At 39.7% G+C, this 23,582-nt stretch overlaps 1 protein-coding gene across 1 annotated transcript in view; it reads right to left on the bottom strand.

The window, feature by feature from the left end:
- TMEFF1 (transmembrane protein with EGF like and two follistatin like domains 1) overlaps positions 1 to 23,582 on the bottom strand; it is a 123,325-nt gene that overhangs the window by 51,656 nt on the left and 48,087 nt on the right. Inside the window, exon 2 of the mRNA XM_075705038.1 lies at positions 317 to 426. Coding sequence (XP_075561153.1) covers positions 317 to 426 — 110 coding nt within the window. The remainder of the gene's footprint in view (positions 1 to 316; positions 427 to 23,582) is intronic.

Below are 23,582 nucleotides of genomic sequence, written 5' to 3'. Positions count from 1 at the left end.
TGCTGGTTGCGGGGGCCGTGGGTGCCCGGCACATGGTGGCCCTCCGTTCTTCCCCACGTTGGTCTGTGCTGCTGGCTGACTTACCAACACCGTGCAGGGAGCTAACATGATGCTACACACTCTATTTGCTCCCTGAGCAAGTCCTGGTGAAGTTCAGTCACATACCATCCCAATCAGTGCCATTAAAAAAGGAGCCTATGGTTAGACTATATAAGCCTGTTGATGAGCGAAATTTTTAAGCGGTGATTCTACAAACACTTCAATACACCTGAAAGATTGGTCAGAAATGGCAAACAAAAAGGTAAGCAGCCCGTACCTGGAACTGACACGCACATTTCAAGCCGTCGCCCTCTTCCTTGCACACTCCTCCGTATTTACATGACGATTCATCACACACTCTTACGCTGGATTCCCTTACATTTAACTCTGAAAAAAAAATAGAAAAAGGAGACAGAAAATAAATTGTAAGATGAGTAATTTTGGGGACTGTCTTGTCCTCAAGCCCACTGAGCCCCGCACCGCTGCCTTACACCCATATGGAAATTAATGGAAAAAGCCAGAGCTGTTCCCTGGGCTGCCCTGTGTGGGCTCCATCCTGCTCCCCAGAAGCAGGTCCTGCTCCCCAGAGGCAGCTTTGCCTGGTTGGCACAGCAGCTGTGGCTAAACACCACTTTACAACGCAAACAGACACAGAGCAGGCACGTGTTTACGCTGCCCAAATTCCCTTCCACATCCCCCTGCCGGGGAAGCCCCCAGTACAAAACCTTCCTCTGCAGAAATTACACCTAGCAGGAGTCAGGACCTCTACATGAGCCATAGCCCATGTTTCTCACCCACTACCTCTTTTTGCCTTACTCGCCACAAAGGTCCTGAAGAAGAAGCAAAGCTAAAACATCAGAATTTCTCTGCCCAGTTTTCCAGTGTCCGCCTTGCCCATACTGTTATCCTTCAGACTAAAAATAAACCGAAGTGTGTTTAAACTGCTATAATTTGCTTGCACTGTAGGAGCCACAGTAATGAACCAGAGCCCTCTGTCTTAGCTGCTGCATAAAAATATGGAGCACAGATGCAGCTCCTGCCTCAGTAAGCCTGCAGCAGAGGTACAGCTGGCAAGAGGGAAACCAAGGGGCTGTACACATCAACTGCATAGGCAATAGCTCAAACACTAAAGTTGCTCAAATCGCTTCAAGCTTTTTTGGGCATGACACCCAAGGACAGTTTTAAAGGAGAATAAATATATTCTTTTGAAATAAGTATTGGATTTGAACTATATATAGGAGAGAGAGCAAAAGAAGGCAACAGTGGGATATTGGAAGTGGTCAGCGTTAGCCTAAACGTGACCTTGCCAGGCTGTGTGGGAACAGTGCTGTTACTATCGATTGCAATGAAAAGGTGAAAATAACACCAAGGGCTCTGGAAAAAACCCTGCCACTGCTTAAGGCTGCACTGATATCAAAGGATATCATTCGAAGCTGTCTGTGCTTTGGCTCGAGTCAGAAACCTCCAGGACTCTACAGGAATATGACCCACTAAAGAGATTCGTCGACAGCGGCATGATTTAAAATAATGTCTGTGACTTTTAATAAGCAAGCCCTATCCAGATAACTGGCTTAAAGAAAGCACTGAATACCAGCCATTCAGAAACAGGGAAAGGTAGGTCAAAAGCAGAAGAAAATAATGCTTGCTGCCACTTACAGTCTTAAATAGGCAGTCACCCTCCTGCTCACAGCAGTGTCTGCACTACGGTATGACAGTGACAGACATCCTGGAAAACTGCTTCCGTGGGTTTATGTAATATTATACACCCACACACACAGTTTATATAAATAAAAATATAATTATATAATAATTTGTGTAATAAATTATACTATGTGTCATATACTTCTGTATTTAATATAGCGTAATTACATATTTTTCATAGCACTAAAGTTACAGGATTATAGCTCAACAGAAGGTCCAGTTATAATGCCCATATTTTGTCAACTGTGAGAAAAAATTGAAAAAAATACTGATTTTTTTTTTCCCTACGTCCATCATTCACAAAGGCATAAATGAGGAGGGCAATGAATGTAACACCAGGTAGTTAGGTATCCTGGTTGCCATCACAACCCTGTGCACGTGTTCTCCAGTGTTATTCTTAATGTCGCCATTTATCAAGCGCGACTGCTGTGTTGTAAGGACCGAGTTAATGTGACAGAACATCGCAGATTTTCAATTTAGTGTGTTCAGAACTCGCTCCTGACGGAAATGTGCCTTTCTTTCTCCTCGTGAAGATCTGTTCCACAAAGAGGAACAAACGATCAAGATAATTAAGGGGAGATGATTGTCATATCTGAAAGAAGGATCCACCTTTAGGTGATACCATATTTGAGAAAATGCAGTTTGTAAAAAGGAGTAACCAGACAGACAAATTACAGTGTGAGCAGCTTTCAAAATCCTATTTTCTTCAGCTCAGGAAAGTAAAGAGTGTGGGTCTTCCTTCTCAACTCTCAGCTGAGCTCGCTGGACTCGTTGCTTCACGGCATCCTACCTGACACCCCCACCGGCAGAAGAAACCCCTTGGCAGCTGCAACTTGTGCTTGAAATCCCAAGGGTCCACACAATGTCCCACTGCCCAAGCAGCGTAGCTCAGACTTTCCCCCAATCTCTGTGCCCCCCGGTGTGCCGGGCACACGACCGCCCAGGAAGGAGCCTCTTCGCCACAGGGGAGGCAAGGGACCTCACTGTTCTGCATGGCAGGGGAGGGACCCAGGCGGGGTCAGAAACAGTCCTCAGCTAGCAGTTCAGCATCAAGGCTGAACCAGAGACGTACTTGCTCCAACTTAGCTATTGCTCTGGCTGCAAAAGCCAGTGAGAAAGAGAAAGATTTCAGAACAAAACTGTAACAAGAGGCGTGAAGATGGGTGTGGGGAATCAGGCCTTGTGAGCCCCTCTCACCCCAAGAAACCGAGACTTCTTTTTTGTAAAAAAAAAATACAGGAGGAATTAAGATGACAGAAAGCACACCGTTTTAACGGTTACTTAATTTTAGGAGTGGACTGTTTTTCTTTCCACGTAAATGATAAATGATAATGATTATAAGCTTTTTTGCATGAGATGAATGCTGAGCAGGGAAGGTCATTCAGAGACCAGGAGCCAACGTGATTTTCCAAAACCATACAAAAGACAAGATACCCTGGTGACTGGCACTTGAACATAACAGATGAACTTCATTCTATGACAGGATGTCACCTAATGTCCATTCAGTGGCAAACTCCAGCAGCCACGAAATCAAGCCTCTGACATACGCACGATTGCATCTGATGGACTCACAAGTACGGAGGAGTGTGGTGGCCATAATGACTCCCCCATCTACAGCATTCGGTTCAGAAATGAATAGATGAGAATGGATGTTAATAGAGTGATGTGATGAGGAACAGTGGATGTCTCGCATGTCTGAAATATGCTCTCTTTTCAGTGGATTCCCCACAGAGAGAGAATTAAAATGGAGTTTCTGCAATTATTTCCGGAAGAACAGAATCATTATCAGCATATGTGAGAACAGACCTATGAAAGCAGTAAGAACATGTAGTAAATGTTTCAGGGTAATTTCTTACATGTTTCTTTAATGCCTATCGCAACTCATTTCCTAGACTTTTAGCAGGTATAAATAAGAAAAAGCTTCAGTGTGATTCATTACGTACAGCGAGAAGATGGTAAGTAGTAATCCATCAGCTCCCAGGAGAAAATATAATTAGTACAATTAAATCAGGCTTCCAAATTCATGATAAAATTAATCTCCAAAGACCTGAAATGAGGTATTAAAAATGATTTGCTAGTATCTGTGCAGCCAATACACTTCCTGGAGGTGTGAGGGCTGACCAGCACAGAGCAGCTTGCAGGAATTTGGCTGCAAAGACCAACATCAAGGTCTTTGGGGTTTTTTTTTTTCTCTTTTGAAATGAATTCACCTTGTGATAATTTGATACATCAATAAAAATGAAGAAAGCCTTCTCCTTTCAGAGAATTTGAAGTACAGCTCGATACAAGTAGCTGGAGATTGGCTTTTTGCCTGTGACCTCAAAATGCATTGCTGTGAGGCGTGAACCTCTCATTATAAGCTAAATTGCGCATGTCAAAATGCTGAACCTGAAGATGAAATCGAATTTATATGTTTAAGTATGTCAGACATGTTGCTTCCATCTGGATACCTGGAGAATAAAATAAAATCTAAGATGGGCAAATCTGGTAATTTCATAAGCAATTTGTTTTTTCAAAAGTGTTTTCAAAAGTGTTTCAAAAGTGTTTCTCCTGGGGTTGGCAATAATACATAGTAATAATGAATGGGTATAAGGCACCAAAAAAATACCTTTCCCACATGGAAGTGAGCAGGTGGGTTTAGTAGCAGCACTGCCAGCTTTGGCCGTCCTGAATATTTCAGCTGTGCCTGGGAAAAAATCACTCTGCCTGCCTGCCTGCCTGTTTTCTGTTTCCTATGGGTGAGACCCCAACTAGGGGAGGTGCCAAGATCCCTTACCCCCTTTTCCTCTTTATCTATGGGTTTGGTACAAGACAGGGAGCAGCTTGCACCATTCTCACTAGAGGGAAAAAGCAAAGCAGTGTGGGACACCTCACTGCTGCTTTTCTGTCCTCCAAACAGTTTATTCTTTGTGAAGCCAAGCTTTAAATTAGGATGTACAACCTCTCATGGAGGTCATATACAGACACACACACACACAGACCTGGGAAAGTTCATAAAGAATCTGCTACTCTACAGGTTAAAAGAACCCCCCAAATTGTAAGAACAGCTGAAGTGGGTCAGCGCTGGCTTGGGAAAGGGCTCAGAGGAGAAATCATGTTGTGTGAAGATATGTTAGAGCCCACAAAGTATACTGAAGATAGTGGCATTATGACTGGATGAGCTCTCAGGACCACAGAAGAGTCAAAATCTGATGAGCAGAAAACCTATATCGTACTCGATTTTGGGAGTCAGTCTTATGACTCCAGATTGGCTTCTCTGGCTGGTGATTGTTCTGGTTTTGGCAAATTATTTAGGAATGATTGGAGAACTTAATGGGCGGGGAAAAAAACAAACAAAAAAGAAAACCTTTTCCTCAAGGATTATAAAGCTGAGCTGCTCACATGACAAGTACAGGAATAACTCTAACTCTTGAATAAAACTTCACCTGCCAGTCACACCCTTTGCCCCACAACAAAGATGACACTCAGAGATAGTCCGATGCCCTAGTTGTTCCCAAGCACAGCCTGTCTACTTGAAACATGAAGGTGAGTTTGGGTGACATCACAGGTAAATAAAGTTGCTGCAGAAGTGATATTTTGGATGTCCCTGCAATTTCTCTGCTCACTCAGCTGCCAGCTCTGAACAAAACAGCACAGCTCTCCTGTAGATCCTACCAGTCCCATGCAGACATATGAGCATCCCAGCTGGTACTAGCTTAAATCACTTTAGAGTACCATCACCTACAGTGGCTTTGACATTAGCTCAGATACTTAGCTCACACGTACACATTGACACATAATCATCTACACTTAGGTGTCTTAATCTACAAGCTAGGACCCATCCCATTGCTCTTTCAAAGTTCACCCAGTACCACCACTGCTGCAGTAAGTCATGTAAATGCTTACAGAGCTGTTACACACAGGCTTTGGACAGGAGGCATAATTTTGGGAGTCCCCGCATGTGATCTACTTGTTCTGACACTGGCAAAGTGCTGGCATATGTGTCTGAAGTGAGGCAGCGTACATTATTCCCTATTTCAGCCACTGGGTACAAATCTCATGGATAAATGCAAGTTACAGCCATATACAATAGTACTTGTTTCTATATTTTATTGCAGGTCTTCAACTCCCCACTGGTTCCTACTACACCTACTACACCAGTTTCCCTCCTTAACCAATCTTTCTTTACAGCTCATCCACTATATTTTCTCTGCCCCCTTCAAAACATCAGAGCAACATTCAAGAAACAGCATGTTTCTGCATTGCAAGTTGAAATAACAAGTTTAAGGGGAAAAAATCTCCAAAGTAGGGGGTTCCATTTACAGAGCTACTAAAGCAGCAATGACCAAGCACCAGCAGAGAAGGTGCGTTCCCCTTATTAGCATTACGCTACCCCAACAGTGAGATTAGCTAAGAATAGCCCTTTCCTGGAGACTTTGTGGCTTCTTTTAAGATAGTGAAACCATATGTTGGACTTCTAGTTTGTACAGTACAAATGTGAAACAAGGACACGGACTCAGGGACACACACACACATCTCAGTTCATTGCAGGAGATGGGAAGCAAATGTTGTTTTTGTGGTGGACACAGAAGGATGTTTTTATCTTCTACCAGCTTCAGTGTGCCACATCCACCAGAGCTAACCTGACATTTCTTACAACAACTTCTGTGCTCTGTTTCTGGAGCAAAAAGCAAAACTAGGAGCCAAACTCACCTGACGTATGTCAAATACTGAAGGTGAAGTGTTGTTCCACCTGCTTTGTGCCTGTGTGGTGAAGATGGTTTATTTTAAAACAAGCCAGCATGTACTGCTCAGACCTGTACCTGTACACAAACAGTTCTGGGGGAAAGGAAGCCCCCAGGCTTTGCATCGGTTTCTTTGACACCTGCCACGGATGCTATTTGAAGAAAACACCTAGTATTTAATCCTGCTTTTTCTTCATCTCCTGTTCATAAAGTGTTTCTCTGAAACATATTTCATCCTAGCAGACAGTGAGTGAGCGGCCACTGCTACCTCTCCCTTGGTTGGGGAGGATCCCTGGCTTTAGCACTGCAACCAAAGGAGCAAATGTTTTTTTCTTGCTTCATCGGTTAAAGCATAAACATGATGTCTTCAGAACGATGACCTTCCAAAACAAGTATGTATCATTGACAAAACCTGAAAATAGCATTTATTTGGTAACTAATAAACAATCTCTACATTAGGTTATCCATATCTTTTTGCTGTCCCCAACTGTTTCAGCAGTTGTGGATTACAAAAATCATGATAATTTGCATTATAACGTTTATGTCTGCTGAATCTTCGCGGAATTTCTTCTCAGAAATTGTCTGAGGTTATGGGGGAGGAATAAGAGATCAGAAAAAACTCTCAGACAAAGTTAGAAATTACTTGTCCAAATAAATAATACTTGCTCATGTCAGACAAGTCAAAGCAGACAGAATGGATCATACTATCTTGTTTGTAGGAAAAAGTACATTTTTCAGAAAAGAAAACAGAAAATAAGGCAAACTCTACTGGGAAATGATTCGGGGTAAGGAGGATGCCATTCAGACATTGCACATCCCCTTTGAAGATGGCTGTTGTCACTGATTTGAGGTGACATTTTAGCAAGAAACAATTATAAGAAATTAAGAAGGTGGAGAGTGTGGATAATGGAAAGATAAGAATGAGGAAAAGACCTGTTTAAAAAAGCAGCCAGAGAACAAAAAGAGGAAAATTAAAATATGTAACACAGGACAATCTAAAACAAATGTAAGTTTTAAATAACTGAAACAGTTAAAACTCATTTAAATGCCTTTTCTGTGATATGGTATAATTTTCTTTCACACTTGCATTAGAAGAAAACAATTCATTGGAACAGCCTAGAATTTTTTTTTTTTTAATATGAAGAAAAAGCAACAAAGTAATTAAAATTAATTTACCCTAAAAAAACACAGGCAACTGTAGTCTAATGGAATTAAGATACCCCCAGACTTTTTTTTAATTGGTCAATTAATGGATGCCTTGGGTGGCTGATGGCAAATCTGCTGTTTTCAAAACAATCTTAAGCAGTATTATAGGACTAGTAAAACCTGTTTTGTTGTGTCTTGATGCAATATTTAAGACTCAATTGTGCAGAAAAAAAAGCTGTACTTTGGCTCTTGAGAATGCCATCTGAGTGAATAAAGCTTGAAATATTTCCCTAAAACTACTTTTACAAGACTGCATTAACATTTGATTGCTTAAGTGCCGTCCAATTTACCTAGGATGATTATACTTTTACATTTCTAGTCACTATAATCTCCTTTTAAAACAGAGAAAAACAGAATGCATACGTGCTGCTAAAGTAATTAGTATTCTTGCACACAATTGGAAACCATAGCAAATTTTAACAGCTAGCACTCACACAGAAAGGTAACAAGATTGGCTTTGAACCTGAGAGTCTCCCACACTGCAATTATTCACATTACCAGTGTGCTTCAGACTAACTCTATTCAGCGTGAAAAAAGTAAGGAAAGTGTCATAGTGATGAGTGTTTGGATGACAGTTCTGTCAAAATATTGGATTCAGCCCATGGTGCATTTCTGTTTCCATCATGCAAAAAAAAAAAAAAAAAAGTATTTGTAGAGAAAGTTGAGGCAGTTTTTTGTTATATTAAGAGCTTGGACAATAATTCAGAAATGTATAATCTATAGGTGAGTATTTCAGCAGTTGGTACAAATTGACTAGCTGTGCAATTGGTTGAAGACAGGGAAAGATGCAGTGAGAATTTGAAATTATTTTCCCTCTCATAAACACTTTTGTATCAAAGTTAGGCAGTACAGCAATCTGGCCTTCAGGACACAGGTCTGGTGTGCTTTTCTGCTAGCAGCTATCCAGGACACTGCCTTCAAAACTTGCTTACAAAGCAGAACCTGTCCTACTACAAAAAAATTATTGAATGTGATTATGCAAGGCTGTTATAAAGAAGTTAGTATGTCATTGCGTATTTTTACATAAAATTAAAATATTAGAAAAGAAACATGCTCATATAGCATATTTACAGCAAGATTGATTACAACACATATTATCGATCTTTAGTTTCTAAGGAAACCAAGGCTGTGCAAGAGCAGTGACTCTCCAAATGTGTCTCCGTTGTTTTTTTCCAATAACTTTTGCATTCACTGGGCAATTCCAACCAAAACTGACAACAGCAGAAGACTGGGACAATAAGCTTCCTACAAGTGCATGAAAAATCAGTGGCTGCTTGGAGAAGTGGGGTCCAAAGTCACGTTAATTGGAGGAGTTGAGGGAACGTACATCAGGACAAGGCTCATGTGACAAAATCACAAACACATGCAATGTGTTTCTTTTCACAAACGCATGCAAATAAGTGATCATTGACTGTTTTTCACTCCTGGCACTGTTATGGTCCTTGCATATTGAGACCTGGAAATTTAGACTTGGATCATGTAAACACTTCTAAACACATGGACTTTTTAGGATACTGTATAACTTGTGCTGCTGAATGCTAATGCCTATACAAATGGATGCATTCTGGTAGGATAACTTCAAAAATCGTGCTCTTACACTTTGCCAGACCTTTTCAACTAGTGGGACTCCTATCAAATTTTTCATTTGCATAAATTATACCATTAATTCCTGACAGTTGTGCAGCATGTGCAATTACAGTCAGTGGGAAAATGTTATTTGTCCTTGTTCTCTTAATGCTTACTTGCTCTGTCTCTCAGAGTGCAGAGTACATGGTCAAATACCCAAAACATTTCCAAGTGACTTGCTAAGGATATGTTCTATCTCTCCTCTCCCCTGGCCCCCAAACCAGGGAGTTTCACCTGCTTTCTAGCATCATTGCCCATGTAAGAACCAAGCAGGCAAGCATACTGCTCCCCATGAAGCTATAGCTTTGGCTACTGAATCTTTGTCCTGAAGAAATCTTTCTATGCCAGTTACAAACCAAGGTGAACTCTTTAGTCCTGTTCATAAAGTAAATCTGACAGTTATTTCCCTAAGCCTGTAGAGGAATGACAAGCTGTTCAAACACTCCAAAGCAACAGAGCTCTTATTTATACTCCTGAAAAACTGAAGGCTGAAGCAAAGTAAAATGGTGGTAAAAACCAACACTGAAGCAAGTAATTAGCTTCCATAAACATTACAGCGAATTTCTTCTTTGATCTGTAGGTGAGACACGTAACTCAAATTGATTCCAAATTGCAAAGTGACACTGGCCAAATTCTGATCCAATTTCTGGAAAAAACTTGCTTTAGGCTAGGGACCAGCTTGCCAGATTAAGAACTGGAAGAGAGGCATCATGCCTTGTTGAGCTTCCAGAATTATAGTATTTACAGGTAGGGGATGGATGGCTAATGGATCTACCTAGCCATGGAGCTAAAAGCCCAGCTCCTTCTGTTGTCTGCTCCCCACTTCAATTTCTTCTGCAGCAGAAGAGAAACAGGTCCTGATGTGAACGGTGCTTTGATGCAAAGAAGACGTAGCTTTTCTATTACCATTTCAGTCATCTCCCCTCGCTGATCACTGCCTTTGAAGCTCTGTGCTGCTGTCAGAAAAAGGAGCCTTCGCCTCTGTGAGCAATAGTAAGGGAAGCAGTAAAAAGGCCTGATCATGAGTCTTTTTGTTGTTTTTGAAACAAGAGCTGAAGTCAGCTGAAGCTTGAGCACATCAGAAGTGTGTCCATTTACCACAAAGCCCATACATTTTCTTCGCTCTCAAGGTCATGTCAACATATGCTTGATTTCAGCGCTCTGGAAGTCCTAACATGAAGAGAGTCTCAGGCTCTGTATGTGGATTTATGCTTTCCTTTAAGGAAAGTTATGGAAGTTGTTTGGGTCTTTCCATTTGTTTTACTTTATTTTAAAGACATTTGGGGGGACTGGGAAATCAAAGACAACTATAAACACTACGGTAACCTCACCACCTTCCCTTTTCCTTATTTTTCTTGTGGTTTCAGTGTCAGAGAGAAGTTTAAAGAGCTGCTGAGTCTTGATCTGTCAGAACTCCACAGGCTGTGGAACAGCCTCCCAGGTTGTCAACTAACACACTTAGGCATGCATTGTCCTTCTGGGAGCCATTTTCTTGCGACTCATTTCAAAAGCTTTAAACTAAATTCAGTTTGTTTTTTTTTTTTTTTTAAATATGAAATATCCCAAGGATAATGGAAAACACTGGAGAAGACCAATACATTTTCATGGACCTTTGGGGATAAACCAACACAGTGCTGACGTAGATTATACAGCATAACTCACATTATTATACATACTCTGCATATTACATAGATGATTACAAACGATTGCCAAAAAATGCTATGTTTCATGGGAAAAATTAGAAATATTTTTAAAATGTGAAATAAATATATACATATACATTCCAAACCCAATATTTTCAGTAATAATATTTTCAGTGTTCAGTATTGGCTCCAGTGCTACTCTCCTTCCCTTGCACCTTCCCATTATCCCAACATTTTTCCTTGAGACTTAAAAAGACAGAAGAAAACTGTCTGGATGGCAAAGTCCTTTAATTTCTCAGCTACAAACCCAAGAAAAATAGGTGGCTTTTGGTGAATTTTCTAGAGAAATACTATTTTCTACAAAATGGTTTTCGATGAGGAACAACTCTATTTGAAATGATGTTTTGCCATTTAGCATACATAATCTGAGGCTCCAATTCTATAAATGCCTGGGCAGAGTCTTAACCTTGAGCATCTGTGCGATCTAAACAAACTAAATGGAACTGATCATGTGTAAGATTAAGAATGTCTTTAAGTGCTTGGAGGATCAAGGACACAAGCAATTTTTTGAGGACCTGATTTTTATGCAAATAATAATTAACTTGACTAGGGCTTCCATCTATTGGAGACAAATGTGTAGAATTACAGTGTGGACAAGTATTTTAAGACACTGTTTATTCCTCATATTCAAAACCTTCCCTTAAAAGCGGCAGAAAATATCTGACAAAAAGTAATTAGATAGTGTATTAATCTACTCTTAATTATTCACTCTCCAAGGGGAAAATGCTGCTGTCTGCAAGATGATTTGATAGCAGAAATCTAAACTGTGGCCTCTAAATAGCTTAAATTTTAAACATTACTCATCACTTCCCGTCATTATCATTAACAGCTATGTGAAATATTGTAATACCTAGAGGCTGCAGTGAAGATCAGATCCCCCTTCTGAAAGACATGGATGAGAGCCAGTCCATTACTTACAGCATGAGCAGAGAAGTCATACAAACTGTGATAAAAATTAGATATTATCGTGTCCATTTCAGTGGATGAGGAATAAAAGTATAGAGAGATAAAATTATTTTTCCAAGGCTACAACACAAGGCCAAGGCAGGATGCCACAAGATAACTTGTCCCTGTCCAATTGTTTTGCTACAAGGTTATCTTTTCTCAGCCTCTTCACCTTCCCTTTAATAGAAATATCTTCAATACCACACCTAGAAAATCATTATGATCACCAAAAATGGAGCAGACACAAAAGATTTAGGGAGTACATGTCGGTCAATTTAAAAACTGAGAGAAAATTGAATGCTAACTCAGTAAGGCTACTAATGTGAACTAAAGAGCTATGCTGATGTATTAATGCAGCTTGTAGGACTCATTTGCTGTATTCAAATAGCTGATAATCGCTGCTTAGAATTCAAACTGTGCCGCTGTGATAGAGCTTAATGCAGCCAGTGCCATGCAAACCCAGAAGCGTGTCTCATGGCCCCGCTGGGAAAAACTCTTGTTTATTCAGAAACACAACATTGTATGGGGTTGGCTCTTGACCAGCAACACATGGGAAGATGGAGGAGCTTGAACACGCTTTTGGAGTGTGTTTTGCCCTAGGGAGGGTGAGACAGAGAGGGAAAGAAGACAAAAAAGACGAGCATAAGTTGGGCTCAAATCAAGCCTAGATACAACTTTTCAGAAAGGAAACTATCTTTGCGAGGGTGTGAGGAAAAGGATCTCTGCTCTGTGATTTCTCCCACTGTTGAGCAGCTCTTGACCATGTGGTTTCCTCTGGCAGAGCATTTGTCATCCCTGTGCACCCAGCACCAGTTTTCTAATGAAGGCACCTCATCTCCCCCCCACCTTCTCTTTCCAGTCACCTGAGTTTTCCAGGAACTGATCCATTCCTTGGATAAAGCGTAAGAGAAACCACTCCTGCAAGCCTCAACTATGAGCGTAGCTAAAGGCTGACTGAACATGGGGAGAAACCTGCTCAATCCAGAGTATCCAACTGACATTTTCCAAAAATGCCAGCAAGCCACCTGTCATCTGAAAGTGACAAGGGTAACAAAGGTTTTGAAGTCCTCACAAGATCTGGAAACTGTAAACCTGTCATAAATCTTATTTTTAAATTTACAAAAGTGGAAGAGCCAGACAAACTTACACATGAATTTCTGAAAGAAAGTAAATTTCACGTATGCATAACCTCCATGCTGTTGCAAACACAGAGACTACAGATTAAACTTGATGATTCAGATTATGGTCACGAGATAGGAAGGTCTTCATCCCAGAACAGCATTTCAAATCTAATTCCAGTTAGTAGTGCCTGATACCCACCTTCTATCTGGAAGAGTCTGACTTGCCTTCACCAGAGAAAATCAGTAAAGCATTTCCCATGCCACAAGTACCCATTCAATGCTACTTCTGAAAACTATTTTGGCAGCTCTGCAGAGGTGGGACACCATCTCCAATTGAATACCTAAGCAGATAGATGGGTTGAACCCTTGGCAAGGTATTTAACATTACAACCGCCTATCTGCACTAATATTCTCAATGTTAATAGAGACTGACAGAGCTGAGACAAAGAAAAAACTTACAGAAAACAGTCTTCTTGCAATGATAATGATCATGAATGTTTTCCATAATCTCAGTCAAGCTCTTTATGCAAGATCGCCACTGACTCTGCTCATCGACTCTTTGTACGCAGGATTACTGAAGGGCCTGTGAAAACACAGAACTGGAAACATCTTCCCTCCAACCTCCTAATGCTGTTCACAACAGTTTCATATAAACATGACCTTACTTGTAACCAGGTGAGGGATATCAGCAGGGCCTCATGGCCATCTCTTACATATTATATTGTGCTCCTAGCAGCTGTAAATTCAACACTTCGCTAGGCATTAAATTTACTCTCAAGAAACATTTTCTAAGAGAGGTGACAGAGTTATTGCACTGTTGCAGCTGTGGAGACAGATGGCAGTATGCCAAAACTCCAAGAAAATTTTAAATTAGAAATCTGACCATCTGCTATAGGTCGGAAAAAAAGGTTTTCACATCCAGGCTCCTCCCTTAGTTTTGTAATTTTCCTGGTACTGAAATGCATGATGTGGTGTGCAACAGATGCCATATGCCTTCTGACGATTTCTTATTTGCAACTGATAAGCACTGGAACGTCTTAAATATGGAAGAGAATCAGAGTTAATTCTTAAATTGCATTATGCTCTTCTATTACTCAGCCTACGACAAAGCAGGGTAGTACTTTGCAAAAACTTCCAGTTACTTTGGGATACTCCGTATAATAAAATCTGCTTAGGTTTACTTACTTGTTACTTGAAACAGGTTCAACAAGAAGAACATAACATAACATATTTTATCACCTTCATCCTAATTAGCTCTTCAATCAGCAGTTACAGCTGGTGTATCTTTAAACATTAAGGTAAACTGTTTAACAGCTTTAAGATGTATGAAAAAATGGAAGGAGGACTCTCTTCAGATAGGGAATAATATTTTTGGTGTTTATCCCTCATATAAGAATGTTATGAAATTCTCAATAAATACATAACTGGAAACTTTTTATTAATGCTTTCATGAATATTGACTATATTGCTTTTATATAATTCCAGATCGCAGCCTACAAGAATGGTACAAAAGTATAAAAATGGACCTGAGGTATCACATTATACATTCATAGATGGGAAAACAGACAATGCATTGGAACACAGATGAATATCGCAGGTCCCGCCACTGAAGTGTGCACACCAGTATCTCGTTTAATCAGTAGTGGAGATGAACACTAAAAGGACTCTGTTTAAGTGTATATACTAATACTAAATTTTAATTGTATATATCATTATAATCCCCCATGCATTATTCAAATGATCGCTTTGTTTCTATTTTTGCTATACGAAGTGGGGGGAAGAAGGAAGCCTCTGAATACATCTAGAGCCATGTATTGACTCCGTAGCTACTTCAAAGGTCAGTTGTACTTGTCGATATGAAAAATTTTTAAAAAAAAAGAACTTTCACAGATTCTCACAACACATAAAAGACTTGCAGACTGTTGCAAGACTCAGACTTTCTGCAGGAAATTCACACAGCCCATGGGCCACCTCTTTCTTTTCAAGTCTGCTTCTGTCTGCGCAATGCTCTATGAAATATGTTTGGGGCCTCTAGGTCCATTAAATGCCCATCTTTAAAGCAGACTGGCACAAAGGGCCCCATGAACAGGCTGAAAGAGCTACCTTCTCCAATCCAAAATGGTGCCAGAGACACTCTAAGTGTTTAAATCCCAAACACCAAGTCTGCACCCTACCTTGGCCCCTTTTTCACAGAATGAAGGCATTTGCAATACCCACTGTGTGGAATACTTTTTTCCAGAATGCTCTTTGCAATCTGAAGATGTAGCTGACATACCTTTAGACTACTAAAAAAATCACAAAACCTGTTATAAACAGACCAGATTGTTTAGGGACAGAGAAGTCACATTTCCACAGCAGTGACCTTTTAGGATTACTACAGAGAAATGCCAAGGAAACTTGGCCAAGTCTTATTTTTAGTACATGGCTTTTATAAGCAGATCATGCCTGATACTGATAGGTAATTATGCAGTCACTTTATCAACTTTCTACTCTTGTTAAATTTTTGTCACCGTGTGCAGGTTTCCCATAAAAGCTGATTTGGGGCTAGTCTCTTGGTGATTTGGTGACTGTGGAAAAACATTCTGTCTGTGTGAGGCTGGCTGAAACATTAAGATATCAAACACATAAATCTGCTATTATGCCACTGCAGGACTTAAAAAATATTAATAATATGTACTCTGTAATACCCAAGATGTCCGCAAGACTTTAAAACAGATCAACACAAATTTCAAAAGCAAGGTAAATAGTAATTGAGTTAGATCAAAATAAAAAAGAGACTAGGTAATGAAGAGCAGTGCAAAGAGTCAGCAAAAGGATGGCAGGCATTAACAATAAATAAGAAGAAAAACTCTTGGGAGGGGTTCAGTAGTTACTGATTTTTAAAAATTTAAAAAAACTGATACAAAAATTAAAAGATTACATATCTTTTTTAAATTGATTTCAAAACATAAATTTAACATCTTTATTTTAAATTTAGACTTTAGACTTTCATTAAAAGGGCTCACAGCTGGGTGTTTTTAGAAGGTTTGGGGGAAAAGAGTGGGCTAGAAGCACTTGCTGTTTAGAACAGCATGAGTCTTTTATAATGTCTTTTGCTGGTGCCATGCGATTTTACACTTTTTTGTGCATTTAGAACTTCATGTCTTTCCTGCCAGTTCATGCAGATTTTTGAAACAGCCATTAACCAACACATTAATGTGAAAACCAAATCCTTTGTGTTGAATGCCATCATATGACACTTATTGATACGCTTATGCAAAACCCTACTGCAGATTTCCAAGGTTGTCTCACTGTACGTGCCTGAGCTTCGGTTTTGTACTGAGAACAACAAGCAGCTCCTATGCTGAGCACATGAACCAAAGCTGCCCTGGGATCACTCCTTCAGCACGCAGGGGAGAGGGAACCTGGGACTGAACTTTACCGCTTCTAACTAGCTCAGAAAGCGTGAAGCCCCAGAGAGATCTAAAGAAACATGTTTTCTTTCCTTATTCTATTCATTTCTTCCTTCTCACCACAGAATATCAACCTCAGTCATCCTGCATTGCTCAGCTGGACAGCATCCTTCAGAGGATGGAAAGGACCTTTAAAATAATGCAACTGGAAGACTTAGCGATCAGCTTCAGAGGTCACTCCTCCTCCTCTCCCTGTTTCCAACTCTGTTGTAAGACTATGTGCATCTTCCTTATTTTGTTTATACAGAGAAAAAACCTTTGACAAAGTCACATTTTCATTGATAGCCATGATCTTGGATAATTAAGGTGACTGAAAAGATCCATGATTCAATGCTAGTATTAAAATGTAAGCCTGTAAACAAAAGGGGCTGAAAAGTTCATCTTTGAGAAGCATCATGTAGAACCCATCACCAATTTAAAACCTACCATGGTGGATAGGGAAATTTTGTTCCTTTTTATCTGTGAGCAATCCCAACTTTATTCTTTCTTTGCCCACCTCTCATCTCTCTCTTCTTAGACTTGCCATCTCATTTTCTAATTTTCATAGTAACTTAGGGTCTGCTTTCAACCTGGAACTTATATTTAGGTTGGAACACATTGGCAGTCGAGCCTTTGGAGAATAAACTGGATCTGTGTGGGTATTGCAAAAAGCACCATCCACATTTAGGATATGTAAAAAGTAAATATAACAATTTTAAAGGAAATAAATAAGAAAATGTATAAAAATGGATTATAGGTTGTTGTAGGCTATTCTTATAATAACTACCCTACAGTTTTAAACCAACTAGGGGACCAATTCTCATCGTAAACAAAGGTAGAGAATAAAGATGGTAGCAAGTCTGAAGCAAAAAAGCAATTATATGAAAATGCAATTATACAACACAAGTCTACTTCATGTAACCGTAAACTTATAAGCAATGAGAAGTCAGTAGATCTGTCTTTGGAAACACTGACTGCAAATAGAGTGTCTTATGTTTTCTATATGATTGGGTAAAAATTATGCTGGCATTGATAAGATTTGTATGGATTATAGAAATGAAAACAACTTTTCTTTCCCAGGTCCAGCACAAGTTATTTTATCTGAGCAGCAAGATGGTGACATTCTCTGATTGTGTCTTTTGTGCCCTTTTTCTCACCTATTATATATGGTTCAAACAATTCTTTAAATAAGTTATTAGAAATAAATGTAACATTTCCTTTCCTCTTCCCAGTATCTTCATTTGAGATCTAACTCTTTAATGGTCTCTGAAAGCAGAGACCTGTACAATATAGTACAAAACACAGATACAAAAACATTGCTTCAGTCATTGTGGGAGCATTTTCTCTCTTTCAGAATACCTGAATGTTGTACTTCTTATGCCCCTTCCTCATCATTATGGCATTTATGCTTCCCATGTCTGACATTTCAAATTTCTCCTAAAGGATCTTAAAGGTCTTGTACTCTGATTTTTTAAATGGCATTTGAAGAGGATTCTTTGAATGATGCTTGCTCAGTATTACAACTTTTTTATTGTATTATTTATATTTAAACTACTTTATTAATATATTATGTTAGCATCTTTTTCCAATAGCTTTCTACTCCATAGCTATCAATACTTTCTATGATAAAAATGAAGCACTGCGTTTTTCTGATATGTGAGTAGGATTCATACTTAATATAAACTTTTCAGCTTCTGTGTTTGAGTGCCCCAGACATGTCTCAACTGCTTAATAAGGAAATGTGAGCTTAGGATGCAAAATAGTCTCCCGGGACTCTCTAACCAGCTATACAGTCTGGATAACCAGGGGTTCATGGCTGCAGAAGCAGTCGTGAGTGCTTCTGCCCTGTAGTCTGAGTGAAAAGTCAGTTGACTTAACCCTCCAAAAATCCCCTGGGACTTCTACAAGTCATGGAAAAGGAAAACGGAAATGAATACTGGTTTTATACCTGGTTGCTATATTTCAGATTATTTTAGGTGCAAAATCCTTTGGGCAAGGATCCCTCCTGTAGGTTGTACATGACCCAGAATGTATATGACAGAAGCAATGGGGAAACCACAAACTGTAGCATCAAGATTTTTTTAAAACATTATCTAATATAGCTACAACTGAATTAGCATGAAAGGACCACAGTCATGTGGAAGAAGGCACTGTCCACAAATACAATGGCCGACAGTCTGTGCCAAAAGAGCAAGAAAGAGCCTTTAGAAAAGATAAAAAGGCAACGAGAACTAAACAGCTTCTTTGCCTCAGTGTTTACTGTGAAGATGGGGAGATGTTCAGGTTCCTTCCTCATACACAAAAGCTTGGCACCCAATGACTGGTAAACTTCCAGTTTCCTAATTTGTGAAGGGTTCCTGTAGAGAGTCCCCAGGCAAATTAGCAGAAAAGCAGTCAGAAGAACAAAACTATAGCAGAAAAAAAACCCCACAAAATAAATACGGTATGCCATTCAAGAGCCAGCGTGACTTTGCAAAAGGGATCTGTACCCCAGAAACCTGCTGGAGTCCTCTGAAGGAATAAAGAAGCAGGTGGATGAGAGAGATCCTCAGATGCCTAAATGTGCATTTGATAAAAGCCTTCATCAAACACTCTAAATAAGCTAATGCACCAAAGGACTGATCACACAGAGAAAGGGTTGGCTAACCCAAAAGAAACATTAGGGGACAGATAGTCACTTTTAAGATCAGAGTGATGTCCCCAGTGGAGTCCAAGAGGGGTCTGTGTTCAGCCCTGTTCTTCAGTCTCTTCATAAATGACCAGAAAAAGAGTATGAACAGTAAGGTTTCTGGTAGTATCAGGTTACTCAGGGTGCTAAAAAAGATGGCTAACAGAAATGTTGCAAAAACCTTATGAGACTGAGTGACTGGCTTATAAAATGGCTGATGAAATTCAATGCAGATAAATGTAAACTAACCCATATGGAGAAAAATCCAACTTTCTATATACGTTTATTTTAGCAATAGGTCCTGATATTATTATTACCATTTAAGAACAAAATGCTGGCATTATAATAGACAGTTTTACAAAAATGTCAGGTCCGTACTTAACAGTGATAAAAAAAGCAAATTGAATGTTATGAATTATTAGGAAGAGAACAAAGAATAAACCAGAGAACATTATTATGCCACCATATAATCTAGAGTGTACCCTGCCTTTTTAATAATGTGTGCCGTCTGGTCCATTATCATAAAAAGGACATAGTAGAATGGAAAACAGTTCAGAGACAACAAAAGGAAGATTAAAAATATCGAATCTGTTTCTTCTGTAGCAAAAATGGAGTCCAAACACAGATTTTTTCCTTTTCAAAGATATTCCTCAATATGCAACAAACTTCAGCATATTTTTCTGCAGCTGCTGTACAATGAGACTCCTGATGTTTACAGCTGTAAAGCAATTACAGACATTTGGGTGAAAATCACCATGTAGATAATCACTTTATTATCCAGTATCCTTGAATGAGAAAGAGGAAAAACTTTTCAGAAAACTAGTGCAAAGTCTTAGAGTGTTGTGTCGCAAACTAAATTTAAAGGCACAATCTTCTAAATTATTCTATGCAATTTGTGTTTCTGTCCACTAAGTCTCACATTCTCTAAAAAGGCTGTTTAGTTTCCTCCTGAGATAAAGAGAAAAACCCAAACTGCTATTTCTATTCTTGTTCTACTAAATGTACTCTTAGGTCCTAGCCATGTCCATCCCCACCACTGAGCATAACTTGGAGAAAAGTATTTTCTCAGCATGGAAATTAAAGAGGAAAAGGAGTCATTTCTAGGGATATAATCCATGTTGCTTTGTGGTCTCCACCTGGCATAACTTTGGCAGCATTTTGGCTGCCTCGCAAGAGGAACTTGGGTAGTTAATTTGGTCCTGAAGGAGCACAACATTCAAGCTGCCACCACACTGCTTTTTTTACTGTGCAAATCCCCAGATCTACAAGCGTTTTACTTAAGCTATTGACCATTTCAGTCGGACACATCTGATCAACACCCATGCCAGGCAGACATTATACTCCCTTATCTTCCTACATTTTCCCCGCCAGGAGCCCTGACACAACCCTCCCTAGTTTTCCACTTCCACTGGTTTTCCCAACTCAGGCTGAGATCCTTGCTACACGCTGTAGCAACAGGGCAGATGCTTCAAGTCTTCTAGTACACTGCCTTACATTGATAGAGCATTACAAAAAGCAGACAGACAAATTTTCCCTTGCTATGCTGACTGTGGCACATCAGAGTGACCTCCTGAAGCCGGCACAGAGCAGCCATTGTGCCTCTTCTGTAGGCAGGCAACAAAAAATGGAGAAGGACTCAAAGGTGAAGAGGGAGAGATGAATTCTCACTCAGCTGAAGATGCAGCCATGGATCCTCCTGCTTCACAGCAGCTATGGCTTACCTGAGTCAGACCTGCAGGTGCCCTGAGCTTTGGACAGATTTTCTCAACCTCTGTTGGTATACTTCATAACAAAACTGAGACATGCTGCTGCTGTGTGTTCAAAAGTGTTCAACTTTTGCATGAGAAGGCAAAATAACCAGATTTAAGGTGAATGTATCTGAACAGCTTTTAGAATAATATTTTTAAGCTTTACTTTAGTCTGTTCCAAGAAGGGATGCTCTTTAGAAGTAGATGGCGGTGTATTTGAGGAAACATCTGTGCATTTATATATGCAAGTCAAGTTTCCTCTATATTTCACCTCTCTAAAATGGAGTCCAAATGGCAAGAATGATAAAGTCTTCCTTTTACCCACTGATAAACACAGTATGATCAAAGTATTCTTCCACCAACATAATGATGCAGGCAATAGTAAATAAGGCTTGCCTCCCCTTCTGATGTGGGGAAGAAGAAATTCATCTGGACTTCCCTCTAGCCTTCCGGGCCCCCTCAGTGTTCACCACCTTTAGTTTCAGGGACATATCTTCATGCCGTCTGTGACACATGTGGGCCATATGCTATATTCTAAGCTGAATATGCTACCTAAGGATTTTATGTGGAATAAAACTGATGGGAAGGATTGAAGGAGAAGCAGGCAGCTATTGTACACGTAGCTGAAAGATAACAGTAAGCGGCATATGTGACCCTGATCATGTTTTCCTGAAATTCAGATGAGAGGTCTGAAGTTTAGAGTCCTTAAGATTACAAATGCTTGTACTGAATTTCAGTATTTGAGGCACTACACAGAAAAGCTTCCATACATAAAGATCCATCAAAAAATGTCATCAGTATTACATTACAAATGATTGAAGCTAAATCACTTTGCATAACCAATGAAGATACTTTCCCAGCATCATTTTTCAATTTAAGTTACTATTGCAATTGTAGTGTGATTTAAAATTTTAAGACAGAAGGGTCAAAGAATATTATACAGTAGGACAGGTGGCTCTATGAGATTTTCTTGGTATAAAAAGGTACCCTAAGTGAAGGCATTTGAGATCCTTGCTATAAACAACTTATAGCCTGGAGGTAAATTTTCTGAAGAGTCATAAGCACCTCAAGACAAAGGGAATAAAATAAATAATGTCTCCTCAACCATAACTGTAGAATACTGGGAGAGATATTAAAATAAAATGCCATGACAGTTTATCAAGTAAAAAAAAAAAAATGCATCCTTTATGTTTTCACCTCCTTTTTCAATAGGGGCCTTCCCTCAGTGAGCATGGCACTGGTTAACTTTCCTTGCTACCACTAGAAGACATACTGCTACCCGCACCATAGGAGGCTGAGCACCCTATGACACTGCACAGGGAGAAAGCAAAGAGAGCAACAGATTGGTAGTTCACTGGGCCCCACAGAAGCAAATGTTGAAGCCTGCTAAAGCAATCTGGAGGGAGGGAAAAAGGATGCACAACACATTAAGGCTGAAGCAGATGGGACTTGGGCAGAAAAACCAAAAGGGATGTCCAGGAAAGCCTGGGATGTGCCTAGCTAGTCACCTCAAGGCAAAGACTCTCACAGAAGAGGAAGATGGTCCCCACCTCACACAGACAACTTGCAATGAGTGAATGGGACATGGCTCAACACTGTTCACCACCCCTGGGCTCCAAAGTGCTCCCCAGCTATGCCCAGCCCAGGGTCAGAGACCTTTCTGAAAGACCAGACTCCTGCAGAAGTGTTGCCTGGATATCCCAAAGCAACAGAAAAACAAAAGACAGGACCTATGCTGTAAAGTCAGCATAGAAACAACGGGATTCAATGGAAAGTACTGAAATAAATAATGCCTTGCCTTTTTGATTGAGCAAACTGTTGGAAAAATGCTCCATCTGGCATGATTTCTTGCAGTGTCCTCTTACATTTTTCTTTCATTGTTTCTTTTCTTTTTTTCTTTTTTTTTTAAATTGAAGAATTTGCCAGGCTTATTTTCTTTATATTAATAATCAGATTGTTTGAGAAGTCACTTTCCTGTGGTGTTAGGAAGTCCCAAGATAGGAGAAACAAGTGAAAAAAAGCAAAATAAACCAAACATATTTCCCTCCCAAATGGTAATGTTCACAATCAAATGGTTGTCATCCAAGTGAAGTTGCATCTCTAACTGTATTCTGTAACCCTGGTGTTAAAAAGATCCCACTGTAGATACTTGCATTCCTTGAACAGCAAATCATTTATCACACTTTCTATTAGGAAGTGCTGGGCAACATTCTAAGTGCCCAAGAATAAATTTCATTGTTTGCATTCTTTCTGTTGGGGCAGAACTTTAATATTAATCTCTCTTTGTGTTGCAGTGGGATTTTCAAGAGCTCTGCATTGGCCTATTGACACCCATTGACTTCAAGTTAAAATGGAATGAAGAGCATGTTTGAAGATCCTGTCCTAGAAGTAAACTTGACTAAAAGGGTAAGTTATTGACCCAAATTTGGAAGCTGTATCCACTTACAGTAGGAATATATTTGACATGCCAGTAACAATTATTTCCATATTTAACAGTTTGGGATGGGTGCTAGACTGAACTTTCTTTATGAAAATATATGGGTGGATACCACTGATAGTATCTTGGATGCTCAGATCTGAGAAAAAGAGCCTAAAAGTGCTCCGGTCCGCCTCAGGCAGATGAGTGGCCTGCTTGCTCCGCATGTATTGTTACGTATAAGTCAAGTAAAG

This window comes from Pelecanus crispus, chromosome 2, assembly GCF_030463565.1.
Source record: "Pelecanus crispus isolate bPelCri1 chromosome 2, bPelCri1.pri, whole genome shotgun sequence".
Lineage (NCBI taxonomy): Eukaryota > Metazoa > Chordata > Aves > Pelecaniformes > Pelecanidae > Pelecanus > Pelecanus crispus.
Note: the sequence above shows the minus strand (reverse complement) of the source record. Positions and strands in the feature narration are given on the sequence as shown.